The sequence below is a fragment of the Rutilus rutilus genome (assembly GCF_951802725.1).
Source record: "Rutilus rutilus genome assembly, chromosome: 22".
NCBI lineage: Eukaryota > Metazoa > Chordata > Actinopteri > Cypriniformes > Leuciscidae > Rutilus > Rutilus rutilus.
In genome coordinates, this window is record NC_140227.1 from 969,433 (window position 1) to 982,818 (window position 13,386).

A 13,386-nucleotide genomic window follows, 5' to 3' on the forward strand; every position below is an offset into this window, starting at 1 on the left:
GGATGTGGTTAGCCACCAGATTTGCGTTGTTTTAAAGGATCATCCTGTTGCAAAAGTCTTCACATCAACACTTTTCAGAAACGTTTGCGTGATGATATCTACACTAGCGTTCAGAAGAGATCTGAACACACGTGTTTTTGATCAGAAATACAGTAAAACCTGTGAAATATTATCATAATGTAAATCAGCTGTTTTCTATGTGAATATACAGTAAAGTGTAATGTATTCCTGTGATCAAAGCTGAATTTATCATCATTACTCCAGTCTTCAGTGTCACATGATCCTTCAGAAATCACTCTAATATGAGGATTTGATGCTCAGGAAACATTTATGATTATTATCAGTGTTGAAAACAGTCATATTTTAGTGGAAACTGTGATGCATTTCATTTTTCAGGATTCTTTGATGAATAGAAAGTACCGCATTGATCTGAAATAGAATCTTTTGTACATTAGAAACGTCTTTACTGCACGACTGATCAATCTAATGCATCATTGATGAATAAAAGTATTGATTTCTTTAAAAAAGAAAGTGTAGAGCGCGCATGAGGGCGAGTGTGTGTGTGTGTGCGCGCACGATGTCTCATCTAAACCACAGACGTCGAGTGTGTGGGAAATGTGAGCACCTGAGATGTCTAGGTCACCCACTCAAATGATTATTCTTATTGAGACATATCTTTGTGCCCGTACATATTTCTGCCGCAGTGGAAACTTGCCGAGGGTTTGCGGTTGAAGTGTCAGACGGGTTCAGAAGCATTTTCAGACCTTATCTGCATGTCTGAGAATGAATTCGATGTTCGATGTTCTAAATTTGTCAGAATGACTGGAAGAGTGTCATGTCTTCGGGGTATTAATGCATGTTGTCTATCAATCATGTGTGTGTGTGTGTGTGTGGGTGCTGTGGTGTCATGGTTAAAGATCTGAGCTGGAAAGTGGAAAGCGGCGAGTTTGACCCCAGGATCCCTTGAGCTCCGGCTGATCCCGTGGGATTGTGTGCGATCATCCCGACTCTAAACACTAAACAAGCAATGCCTGACAACACACACTACCGGTCAAACGTTCCGGATCGGAAGCTTTGATCACAGGAATAAATGGCACTTTACTATATATATATATATTCAGATAAAAAACCGCTGATTTACACTGGAATAATCAAATAAACGCAGCCTTGGTGAGCAGAAGAGACTCTTTTAAAAATATTAACAATCTTCCCGATCCCAAACCTTTGACTGGTTCAGCTGGATGTTTGAGGGCATATTTGTCGGTGACTAATGAGTGTTATTTTTGTGAAGTGGTTTTAAGGCGTACCTTGCATCCCTCGCAGGCGTGAACGCCGTAGTGGAAGCCCGAGGCCTTGTCTCCGCACACACGACACTCGATGTTCAACACCGAGGCCGACGGGTCGTCCTGAGCTTTGGAGAACGGCAGGCTGTTCTCTGCAAACTGAGGAGGAGACTCGGGTTCAAGCTTGATCAAGTCTGAAACGGATCAGAGAGAGCAGCTTTAGAATAAGAAACACATTTATTAAACAGATACTTACTTGTACAGTCATATTACGGTAAAACTAAAAGTGTGGAATGAATAGTTCACTCAATAATTAGAAATACAGTTTGGAATAGTTTAGATTTCTTAATGTTTCTGAAAGAGTGTCTTCTGCTCACTAAGGCTGCATTATTTAATCAAAAATACAGTATTTTTTTTATTTTATTTTTTAGATTATTAGAACGTAAACAGCTGTTTTACATTGGAATAAAATTTTTCTTTTTTAGAGACTCTTTCAAAAACATAATCTTAATGACCCCAGACTTGACCGTTAGTGTACATGATGAGAGAGTTGTTTTTGAGTGAACTATCCCTTTAACTTCTCCCAGCATCACACTTTTATTACACTTTATCTTACAGTGTAATTATGCATTTAAGGACTGAGTAATATTAATTAACTACATGCACTTAATATAGGATTAGGGTTTGGTTTAGTGTTTGTTGCATGTAATTATGCCTCCGCATTGCCAGCTGGGATGTAAAAACTTTGATGCTCAATATCTCAGAACTACCCTAAACGGAGACAGAACCTTATCATTCTAAGCTCTCGTTACATTCTAGACTTCCCAATATTTACTTTGTAATTTAAATATATATTTGTTGAGACATATTTATTGTTTTATACAAATAAACAATCTGTATTTGAAAACAACGTGTATTTTATTTATTAAAATAATGTCATAATTAAAAATAAATAGTTAACTTACAGTAACTGTTGGGTGTTAAAACTGTTAAAATAACCCACAGTTGGGAAGGTGCTGCTATACCAGCCCATAGTTGGGTTACTCGTTGGGTTATTATTAAGTGAGTGAGTAATGAGTGTGAGTGCAGTACTCTGTCCTCTATACCAGCCCATAGTTGGGTTATTATTAAGTGAGTGAGTAATGAGTGTGAGTGAGGTACTCTGTCCTCTATATCAGCCCATAATTGGGTTACTCGTTGGGTTATTATTAAGTGAGTGAGTAATGAGTGTGAGTGCAGTACTCTGTCCTCTATATCAGCCCATAGTTGGGTTATTTTTAAGTGAGTGAGTAATGAGTGTGAGTGCAGTACTCTGTCCTCTATACCAGCCCATAGTTGGGTTACTCGTTGGGTTATTATTAAGTGAGTGAGTAATGAGTGTGAGTGCAGTACTCTGTCCTCTATATCAGCCCATAGTTGGGTTATTATTAAGTGAGTGAGTAATGAGTGTGAGTGAGGTACTCTGTCCTCTATACCAGCCCATAGTTGGGTTACTCGTTGGGTTATTATTAAGTGAGTGAGTAATGAGTGTGAGTGCAGTACTCTGTCCTCTATATCAGCCCATAGTTGGGTTACTCGTTGGGTTATTATTAAGTGAGTGAGTAATGAGTGTGAGTGCAGTACTCTGTCCTCTATATCAGCCCATAGTTGGGTTACTCGTTGGGTTATTATTAAGTGAGTGAGTAATGAGTGTGAGTGCAGTACTCTGTACTCTATATCAGCCCATAGTTGGGTTATTATTAAGTGAGTGAGTAATGAGTGTGAGTGAGGTACTCTGTCCTCTATACCAGCCCATAGTTGGGTTACTCGTTGGGTTATTATTAAGTGAGTGAGTAATGAGTGTGAGTGCAGTACTCTGTCCTCTATATCAGCCCATAGTTGGGTTACTCGTTGGGTTATTTTTAAGTGAGTGAGTAATGAGTGAGAGTGCAGTACTCTGTCCTCTATACCAGCCCATAGTTGGGTTACTCGTTGGGTTATTATTAAGTGAGTGAGTAATGAGTGTGAGTGAGGTACTCTGTACTCTATACCAGCCCATAGTTGGGTTACTCGTTGGGTTATTATTAAGTGAGTGAGTAATGAGTGTGAGTGAGGTACTCTGTCCTCTATACCAGCCCATAGTTGGGTTACTCGTTGGGTTATTATTAAGTGAGTGAGTAATGAGTGTGAGTACAGTACTCTGTCCTCTATACCAGCCCATAGTTGGGTTATGATTAAGTGAGTGAGTAATGAGTGTGAGTGCAGTACTCTGTCCTCTATACCAGCCCATAGTTGGGTTACTCGTTGGGTTATGATTAAGTGAGTGAGTAATGAGTGTGAGTGCATTACTCTGTCCTCTATACCAGCCCATAGTTGGGTTACTCGTTGGGTTATTTTTAAGTCAGTGAGTAATGAGTGTGAGTGCAGTACTCTGTCCTCTATACCAGCCCATAGTTGGGTTACTCGTTGGGTTATTTTTAAGTGAGTGAGTAATGAGTGTGAGTGCTGTACTCTGTACTCTATACCAGCCCATAGTTGGGTTACTCGTTGGGTTATTATTAAGTGAGTGAGTAATGAGTGTGAGTGCTGTACTCTGTCCTCTATACCAGCCCATAGTTGGGTTACTCGTTGGGTTATGATTAAGTGAGTGAGTAATGAGTGTGAGTGCAGTACTCTGTCCTCTATACCAGCCCATAGTTGGGTTACTCGTTGGGTTATGATTAAGTGAGTGAGTAATGAGTGTGAGTGCATTACTCTGTCCTCTATACCAGCCCATAGTTGGGTTACTCGTTGGGTTATTTTTAAGTCAGTGAGTAATGAGTGTGAGTGCAGTACTCTGTCCTCTATACCAGCCCATAGTTGGGTTACTCGTTGGGTTATTTTTAAGTGAGTGAGTAATGAGTGTGAGTGCTGTACTCTGTACTCTATACCAGCCCATAGTTGGGTTACTCGTTGGGTTATTATTAAGTGAGTGAGTAATGAGTGTGAGTGCAGTACTCTGTCCTCTATACCAGCCCATAGTTGGGTTACTCGTTGGGTTATTATTAAGTGAGTGAGTAATGAGTGTGAGTGCAGTACTCTGTCCTCTATACCAGCCCATAGTTGGGTTACTCGTTGGGTTATTTTTAAGTCAGTGAGTAATGAGTGTGAGTGCAGTACTCTGTCCTCTATACCAGCCCATAGTTGGGTTACTCGTTGGGTTATTTTTAAGTGAGTGAGTAATGAGTGTGAGTGCATTACTCTGTCCTCTATACCAGCCCATAGTTGGGTTACTCGTTGGGTTATTTTTAAGTCAGTGAGTAATGAGTGTGAGTGCAGTACTCTGTCCTCTATACCAGCCCATAGTTGGGTTACTCGTTGGGTTATTATTAAGTGAGTGAGTAATGAGTGTGAGTGCTGTACTCTGAGACTGGTGCGCTCGGTATCCGCTCTCCTCCGCAGTGAAGCTGCTCTCGTGAGATCTGTAGATGCTCTCCTGTGTCCTGAAGTTCTCCTGAGTCCTGAAGTTCTCCTGAGTCCTGTAACTGTACATGTGTGTCAGATCCATCATGTGCGGCGGCTCGTTCTGCGGACTCGGCTCGTACTCGATGCCGGAGATGCTGGTGTAGTCCAGCGTGGAGAAAGGCTTCAATTCCAGCGAGTGCGAGCTGTCGTCGAGTTCCTCCAGCTCCAGAGCGCTCAGGCCGAATCCCACGGGCCAGGCGAACGTCTGCGTGTCCACCATATCTGACAAACACAGAGCCACAGCAGAATGAGGCCAAAGGCAAACAACATCAACAGCATTTCCACCAGCATTCTCTGTGCTTTCCCAAGATACATCATGATACGTGCGTCACTGCTTTCTTTGCTTTTGGCCAAAACACAATAGATACTACACTGGAAATAGATACTGTACTACACTGAACATGACTGAAAACTCTTTGGTTTTGGTAAAAATATCTAAAAGTTTATCTAAATATCTAATTACACTGTAACAAGGACACCTTCAAATAAAAGTGTTACCAAATAAAGTGTAACCTTTGATGTGCCCTTGTTACAATGTAATAAAACTAATGCACATACTATGGGTTTTGGTTTAGTGTAATTATGCATAATTTACTGTTACTACAGTAATAAACACATGTGAGATGTGCAACAAGGACACATTAAGTATCACCAGTATTTTATTATTTAAATGTTATTAATTTATGTTACAGTACTAACCCTAACTGTATTAATTATGATAATTTACCATGGTAAAGTCATCATAGTAATCTGTTTACAGACTGGAATATACTTACTGCGGTTTTAAAAGATGCTATTGTTTTTTCTAGAAAATGAAAAATCTTGTTACTGTCAAATTTAAAAAGTAAACATTTATTTAATTAGCTATGCTTCTTCTGCGCGATTGAATATGTTTTGTGATTTATGCTGTGTGATTTGATTTAGATTCCATGATTATATGTTTATGATGAACATGGACAGCAGATGAAGATGAATAATTCTGGCTGAATCTCCACATTTATATCATAGATTAAATGATTGCTTATTGTGTACAGTCCCTTATGAACTCAAATGCACAGTTTTGTACAGGATTTCAGCACATGCGAAACCCTCGAGTGTCTTCAGAGGAAACATTCATTCACTGAGATCAAGACATCAAATCAGGCCAAAGGTCCTGCGAGCGCATGAAACGCTTATGAAGAATCAACACCTCAGATATCAACAGAAGACGGGGCACAGACGAAACTCAAAGTGTGAACTAGATGGTCAGATTAGACTGAAAAAGGGAACCTGCTAGTGTAAATGTGTGTGCAAACAAAGCTACAGTACAAAACATGCAATAGCGTTATGATACCATCAATATGGTTATTAGCCATCACTGAGCTTACTGAAGCTGGACTGTGACGCTATTTTCTTCTGGAAACAAACTCTGCTGCATTATTCTCCTGTTATCTCTGTAAAGCTGCTCTGAAACACTGTGCTGTATAAATAAAGCTGACTTGACTTGATTAGCTTTACACTTGTATTTGACCGTGTTCGGCAGTCGTAGTTAAAGGTGAAGTGTGTCAGTTATTCAATCTTAAAAAGATGCTGAGATAACTTCAGTATTTCCCAGAAAAGTGTTTATGCTTTCAAAACACTGGTGTGTTTGTTTGAGCATCATGAGCGCCACAGTTTGAGTCTTCTGGAAACCTGTTTATTGTTCTCAGTATTTTCTCTTCTGCCAATCGTGCAGAAATTCTTCTCTATATCAGTGTCAGTGTTTCTGAACGCCTGAAACGCCTCCAGTGTAGTCTTGAGGTTCTTCCTCATTATAATAATTAATGCGCAGAATTGGTTGAGTTAGTTAGTAGTGTGTTAAACTGGCGGTTATGGTAAGGGGGCGGGACATTTCCCAAACACACTCGAAGCGCTCCACCAATCACAACACACTGCTCCAGCCGACCAATCAGAACACAGTGTGCTTTTCTTCATAGAGACAGGAAGTAAACAGAGCGTTACTGACAGACTGGGAAGAGAGAATGAGGAAAATAATCAACATTCAAGCAGGAAAACCTGCTCTAGTAGAGCCTGAAACAACAAGACTTGCATAAAATAGCCTCTTAAAAATATTTCTATAAATACATTTATTACTGTGTTTACAAGTCATACTCAGACATGTAAATCATCTTTCACTCTATAACTGACCTAGTTCTGTAGTTACGGCTTTTGTCTATATACTTGATTTTACCCTGAAAATGCCGTTCATGCATGACAGGTTTTCTGTATATGATCCAAGCACAGGTTTCGCAGTGAAACTGTTCTCAATAGCATGGCCAATCCCTTGTAGGCGTTGTATTACAATGTTTGTAGAGTCACCTGCTAGTAAAATGGATGGTTTAGTGTACGTTTTAAAACACGTTTGCGTTGTGAAACCTTTTGAAATGTCAGAATGGTTTTTACCAGTTCATCTTTGAGACACAGGCTCTTCAGGTTTCAGACGTACCAAATATAGACTAATTCAGAGATAAACTACCACAGAAAAATGATTGTAGGAGATAATAAACCGAAGTCTAACCCATCAGTTTGTCTTTTTTATTTATATAATCAAGGTCGATAGTTGTGAAAAACCACACGTCTGAAATTCTCCACAAAAGCATCAGTATCTGTAACACACAAGAAAATGGCTTTTCACGGATAAAACCTACAATTTACACAGATTAAGCAGTTCTGGTCTTGTCCGGATGACACAAAGGGGTTTAAATGTAAAGTTTTCACACCCAGAAATCTTTCATCACCAGACTGGAGCGGCAGCTTTTAGTTCATGCTGAACATGACAGCGAAGAGACGGACTCCAGCGTCACTTCAACACTTGGAAAGATTCCCAATGGCTTCCCAAAAATACCAGCACTTTCCGATCGGAATGCGATCGACCCGACGATCACCCCACGACCAATTGTCTTTTGTCAGGAGGGAGAGCAGCTTTTCTTCATATAGTGAGCCGAAGAACTCTATTCTTAGTAAAGTTTCCGTTCATAACATGCCCATTTTGAAATGTGGTAAACATCATTTGCTCCAGTTGGCAATTGTCAGAAATTGAGTTTAGTGAGACAAACTCTCCTACACTTCTCCTCTGACTCAAGTGGTTGAAAACCTAGAGATATTTTGGTTGAAACCACAAGCCCATTGAAATATAAGGTCAAACCTGAATTGTTTTTTTTTCCACCACAGTGTTTTTCTGTCTACGATTGTGAATATGTGTGCAGATTATCACCAGCCAGCACTTGCAGATCTTCATTACGTGACTCCGAGACCCGAAATGTTTGCCCCGATATGACGTGCGAGTCGAACACAACAATACATGACAAATTGTCAAGTTAATGCCTTGTATCTTAACAAAAGACAACAAACACCACGTGAACCGACATTTTCAGCGTCCTTCAGCCAAGTCTGATCTTGCAGTGAGTGTCAGACAAACGTCGAGTTCAAGAACGGCAGATAAATCTGTACTCTGGTTTTGTTGGTTTAAACTGATGTATTTCGGTTGCTTCAGTGATGTTGAATAATATTTCAGACTGACATTTTTTTCTCAGTCTAGAGAACGACACGCACACTAAAGCTTCATTAACACTCACTTAATAATGTTGGGTTAAAAATAACCCAACGAGTAACCCAACTATGGGCTGGTATAGCACCTTCCCAAATATAAAATTAAATAAAAAGAAATTGTCAACTCAACTGGCTTTTAACCAAATGCATTGGGTTAAAACAACCCATTTATTTTTATGTATGACATTATTTTAATAAATAAAATACACGTTGGTTTCAAATATAGATTGTTTATTTGTATAAAACAACAAATATGTCTCAACACATATATATTTAAATTACAAACTAAATATTGGGGAGTCTAGAATTTAATTTAAATGTACAAAATCGTGCACATAAATTAAAAATACACAAGTGTACAACATACGTATTTAACCCAACAGCCGGGTTATTACTAGAAATTACCCAACGATTTTAAAAATGACCCAACATAGTGACCCAATATGTGTAACCCAACGATTTTTACTGTGCATTATACCGACAATGTGTTTTGGTGACTAATTTTACAGTGTCCTTATTACAAGTTACATTACATCTCCAAATTATGCATAATTACATGCAACAAACACTAAACCAAACCCTAATCCTATATTAAGTGCATGTAGTTAATTAATATTACTCAGTCCTTAAATGCATAATTACTCTGTAAGATAAAGTTAGTGTTATATTCAGATGTTAGAAAGTCATGCAAAGCCTTCTGTTATGTGAAATCTTTCCGCAGGGACACTATTGCAACAGGACTGTGATGTTTTTCACTGATATTTCCTAAGAACATCAAATAAACGCCAAGCCAGAAAAGAATGAGGCCACAACATTTTCACATGTTACTCTAACAGAACGCCTCGAGCGAGGGCCTCAAATACTGAAACATTCAAAAGGTTCAGTGTAAAACTCTAGGGGTTTTAAAGAAAATGCCTTCTTCTAGTGATAAACAAGCTGCTTAATTCATAAAACTGAACAAAAAAAAAAAACCCAAAGTGAATTAACATCCATAATGATGGGAAGCGTTTGAAGCGCCTGAAGGAAGCCTGTGAGGTTTAATACCATCAAACCCTTTCTTCTGCGAGGGCAGTGAATTATGAAAGTTCTCAAACCTTCAGACGTTAAAAACGGAGAGATTACGAGAAGAACCCGCTCGACCACATTCATCCTCCAGGCTTCTGATCGCAGACTGACTTCTGTTTCCTAGAACCTTTCCCAATGGAGATCCAGCGACCGATAACACTTCTCAACATCTGATAAAAGGGTGCAAGTCTTATTTTCACAGGCTCTTGTGATGCGTACAGTATTTCTCTACGATCAGCTTGATTAACCAAACGCCGGTCTTGTGTGAGCAAAAATGAAACTCCTTTCATGACTTACTCTCGTATATTTCTGTGAAACACAAAAGGAAATGTTGTTTTTTCAGTCAAAAACGCCATAGAAGAGCCTAATATTCCTCCGCAACCGCTCTCGCTGTCCCTCTGCAGAAACCTGCGATGTGAAGACACTTCATGTTCTCATGCAACACTGGGCCTTATTTTTACAGATTTACTTCAGAGGGCATCATATCTATATATGGAACTGATCAATATTTGCCATTTTTAATGATCGTCTATCGTCAGCATTCAGCAAATACACATTTATATCACATAAACACGCCTTTGAATATCTAATAAACAAACTTGTGAAGTGTGCTTTTGTAGACTGCAGGAATTTAGATCTAGATTTATTATATTTTTCATGTCTTTATTTGAAAGAAATACTAGACTCGTGAAGTTTCCATCTTAGCATAAATCTGTTTTATTTATCAAGATAATCAAGATTTTTTTATTCGTTCATTTTCAGTGGCTCTCATTGTCATTCTGCATTTTCTAAATGCACGGAATACTGTGAAAACAAGCCCGTTTCGAGTGCGAGTAAACAATGACTTTCCATTCTTTACAGAACAAATACCAAAATTATTTGTGAAAAACTCAAAAATACATCTGTTATAAATCTGTTTGTTTATCAAGTTCAAATATTTTTTTTTTCTAATTTAGTAAATATTATGTAAAATAATTATAAATGTTGCACTTTATTTTAATGTGTTTAATGTATTTGTTACATTGTAATTATACATTTAAGTACTTAGTAATATTAATTAACAACATGTACTTACTATATGATTATTTATTGTCATTACTGCATAGTACACAAATAAAGTGTTACCCATATAAACTTCATTTCAGCAGCTGTTATGCATGAGTTGTTACTATCTTTCAATTAAATAGTGTAATATCATATATGTGTTCTTTATATCGGCCACCAGCTCTCTAAGATATCATAACAATCAATATTGCACGATGTTCATGTTTAATCTACAGAAGTCACGTCTCCTTCATTTATACAGTCCACAGTGTTTCAGAGCAGCTTTACAGGAGAATAATGAACAGAGTTTGTCTAGAAGAAAATATCGCCACAGTCCAGCTTCAGTGCGTTCAGTGATGCTTCATTTCTGTTGTACATTTTTTTTAATTTAGTTCATTTATACAGTCAAACCAACATGTATTCAGACACCTTCAACATGTCTCACATTATCACAGTTTATTCGCTATAGTTTAGACAATGGTAATAAAATATGAGCAGAACTCAGTGTATATTTGACTGGTTTTGTCCGTCCTTCTGTTAGACTGTCTCAGACATGAATTATGTTGAATATCTGTCAGCTGTTAAATTTAACTACACAATTAGATAATACCAGTTTAGCTCAACCAATCACCAAGCAATGCTTCATTGTGTTCAGTCTGTGTGTAAAAAGAGCATTAGCAATTAAAGAAAACACACTTCAGCAAAACATGATCAGCTCAAAGTGTCCCAATCATTTCTGGCCCCAAACTTTCACTGGTAGTCACTGAATGAAGAATATTTGGGTATAATATGTCACAGTTTACTGTATTTTGCTCTCCTCACTTACAGAAATGAACTATAGTGTCCTGATCACACTAGTAATAAAACATGATGTCTGGTGTCTGAATGTCTTTTGGTTCGCCTGTATATATCGGTGCTCTGGAGTGAATCTGCTCACCTGATGCAACACTTTCCTCAGAAGGAGTGTGTAGGAGTGTGTAGGAGTGTGTGGTGGGCAGAGACCCAGCTCGGCCTCAAAGCTCAGAAGATCCAGATACACATCATGACCTCTGACCTCTCACTATGAGTCTCCACCAGACTGTCTGGACGCCTACTCGGCTACTACTGTTTTTGCGAGGCACATATGTGCCACTTTGATGCAGGAGTCACGTTACACACATTTCTGACCACAGTTTAGGTAGGCTGGCATAAATCCCGCCAGCATGGCACGAGCGAACCCTGATTTATTCTTCTGACGTGTTCAAGAATGAGTTCACCGGGGGAATTCTGCACAGTAAATGCATAAGACAGCAGTCAGTTACAAGTCATCAGTATTTATAATGCGGTAACACTTTACAATAAGGTTCATTAGTTGACCACGTTATTTAGGTAGGTATTACTCCTCAATATTTACTATGAGGAATGAATGGTGACCGATAAACCTGTAAGTACTAACTGAAATATTCCTGAAAGCACCAAAAATGTAAGTTTTGTAATCATTTACTTGACATTACAAACGTAAGGGAACATAAAATATATTTTGAGATATGTGTTTTTTGTTTTGTAATGGAAGTCAATGGTAACCAAAATGGTTTGATTATACATTCTTCTTTTTATACAAGTATCTTTTTATTGTATTTTGGAGAAGTAAGTTGTACAGGTTTGACAAGTTGAACAAACGTTCTTCCAAAGTTATTTGGAATGCAACTTATTTTTTATTTATTTTTAAATGTATCTTGTTTTAGAACTTTCAGAGAACATTCAAAAGTAACATTCCCATAATGTTTGAAGAATGATACAATGTAACGGTCCCTTAACGTTCACATAACCAAGAAAAACAAAACAAAATAATGCTTTTAAAATCTAATGGGAACGTTCGTAGAACATATTCTTAAAAATGATTTCATTTTTGCGCAAACAATCCCTTTCAGTGACAATCTCGTCACAGTCTATGAGGTTCTCCGAACAAACGTTCTTCCAGTAACGTTAATAGAACGTTCGTTCAAAGTTATTTGGAATGCAACGTTTTTTAAATGTATCTTGTTTTAGAACTTTCAGAGAACATTCAAAAGTAACATTCCCATATTGTTTGAAGAATGATACAAATGGAATGTTCCAAAGATTTTTTTTTTTTTTTTATATTAAAAAACGGATGTTTTGAACGAAATAATGCTTTCAAAACCTAATAGGAACGTTCTTAGAATGTAGAAATGATTTCATTTTTGCGCGAACAATCCCTTTAAAGCGATTCATCAGCATTCGTATTTTTCAACAACGACGGCTTGAAGAAAGGCTGATCTGTAACTCAATTACCAAATCTCGTCACAGTCTCACACTTCGGTAGATCGCAGTCCAGACTATATGACAAGTTTCAATTCACAGTTCTAAAAGGAACACAAACTCGCACATAAACCAAGACCAGAAGAAAACCAGAGTAAAACCTCACGGCTCACCCTCGACGGATCCTCAGTGAGTCGGCTTGCTGAAGTCAGCACTGAACTTTTGACAAGAGACCGGCTATATCTGTGGTTGTGTGAAATTGAACAGGAAGTGGAGATAGTTGAGTCCGGTTTTGACGGTTCACGGGCTCAGCAGAAGTGCAGACAGCATCATGTGGTCCTGCTATGAGGTGTCAGGCTAGCCTGATGATTTCCTGTTGCTTCATTCTCACTCAAAACCCTTCTGGTTCCTCTTCTCTTCGCAGAACAGCGTCGACACCGACAGAAGGCCTTCGAGTGAGCTCAAAGCAGGCTGTTCACGTGTCCTCAAGATAACGGATCAGTGCGCGCTGATTAAAGCAAAGTCCTTTATGATCATAAATGTGACTAAATGCAAAAAAAACCTCATTTTCCAGCACAAATATCTAAGCATTCTCAAATCAAGACACATTTACTGGAGAAGCAGCAAAATGACTGAATATATAAAGTCTGAAAAATGAAGTTTATGCTTAAAATCTGTCAGAAAA

At 38.3% G+C, this 13,386-nt stretch overlaps 1 protein-coding gene across 3 annotated transcripts in view; it reads right to left on the reverse strand.

Moving 5' to 3' along the window:
* Window positions 1–13,386, reverse strand: part of pparg (peroxisome proliferator-activated receptor gamma) — a 33,638-nt gene that overhangs the window by 15,249 nt on the left and 5,003 nt on the right. For 2 of the 3 annotated variants that reach the window (XM_084395980.1, XM_084395979.1), the window contains exons 2-3: window positions 4,665–4,988; window positions 1,308–1,477 (exon numbers count right to left, since the gene is read on the reverse strand). In XM_084395980.1, the coding sequence (XP_084252106.1) occupies window positions 1,308–1,477; window positions 4,665–4,986 (492 nt within the window). In that variant the 5' untranslated portion in view covers window positions 4,987–4,988. Of the gene's footprint in view, window positions 1–1,307; window positions 1,478–4,664; window positions 4,989–12,874; window positions 13,056–13,386 lie in introns of those variants that run through there. The other variant, XM_084395981.1, reaches the window with a different exon arrangement.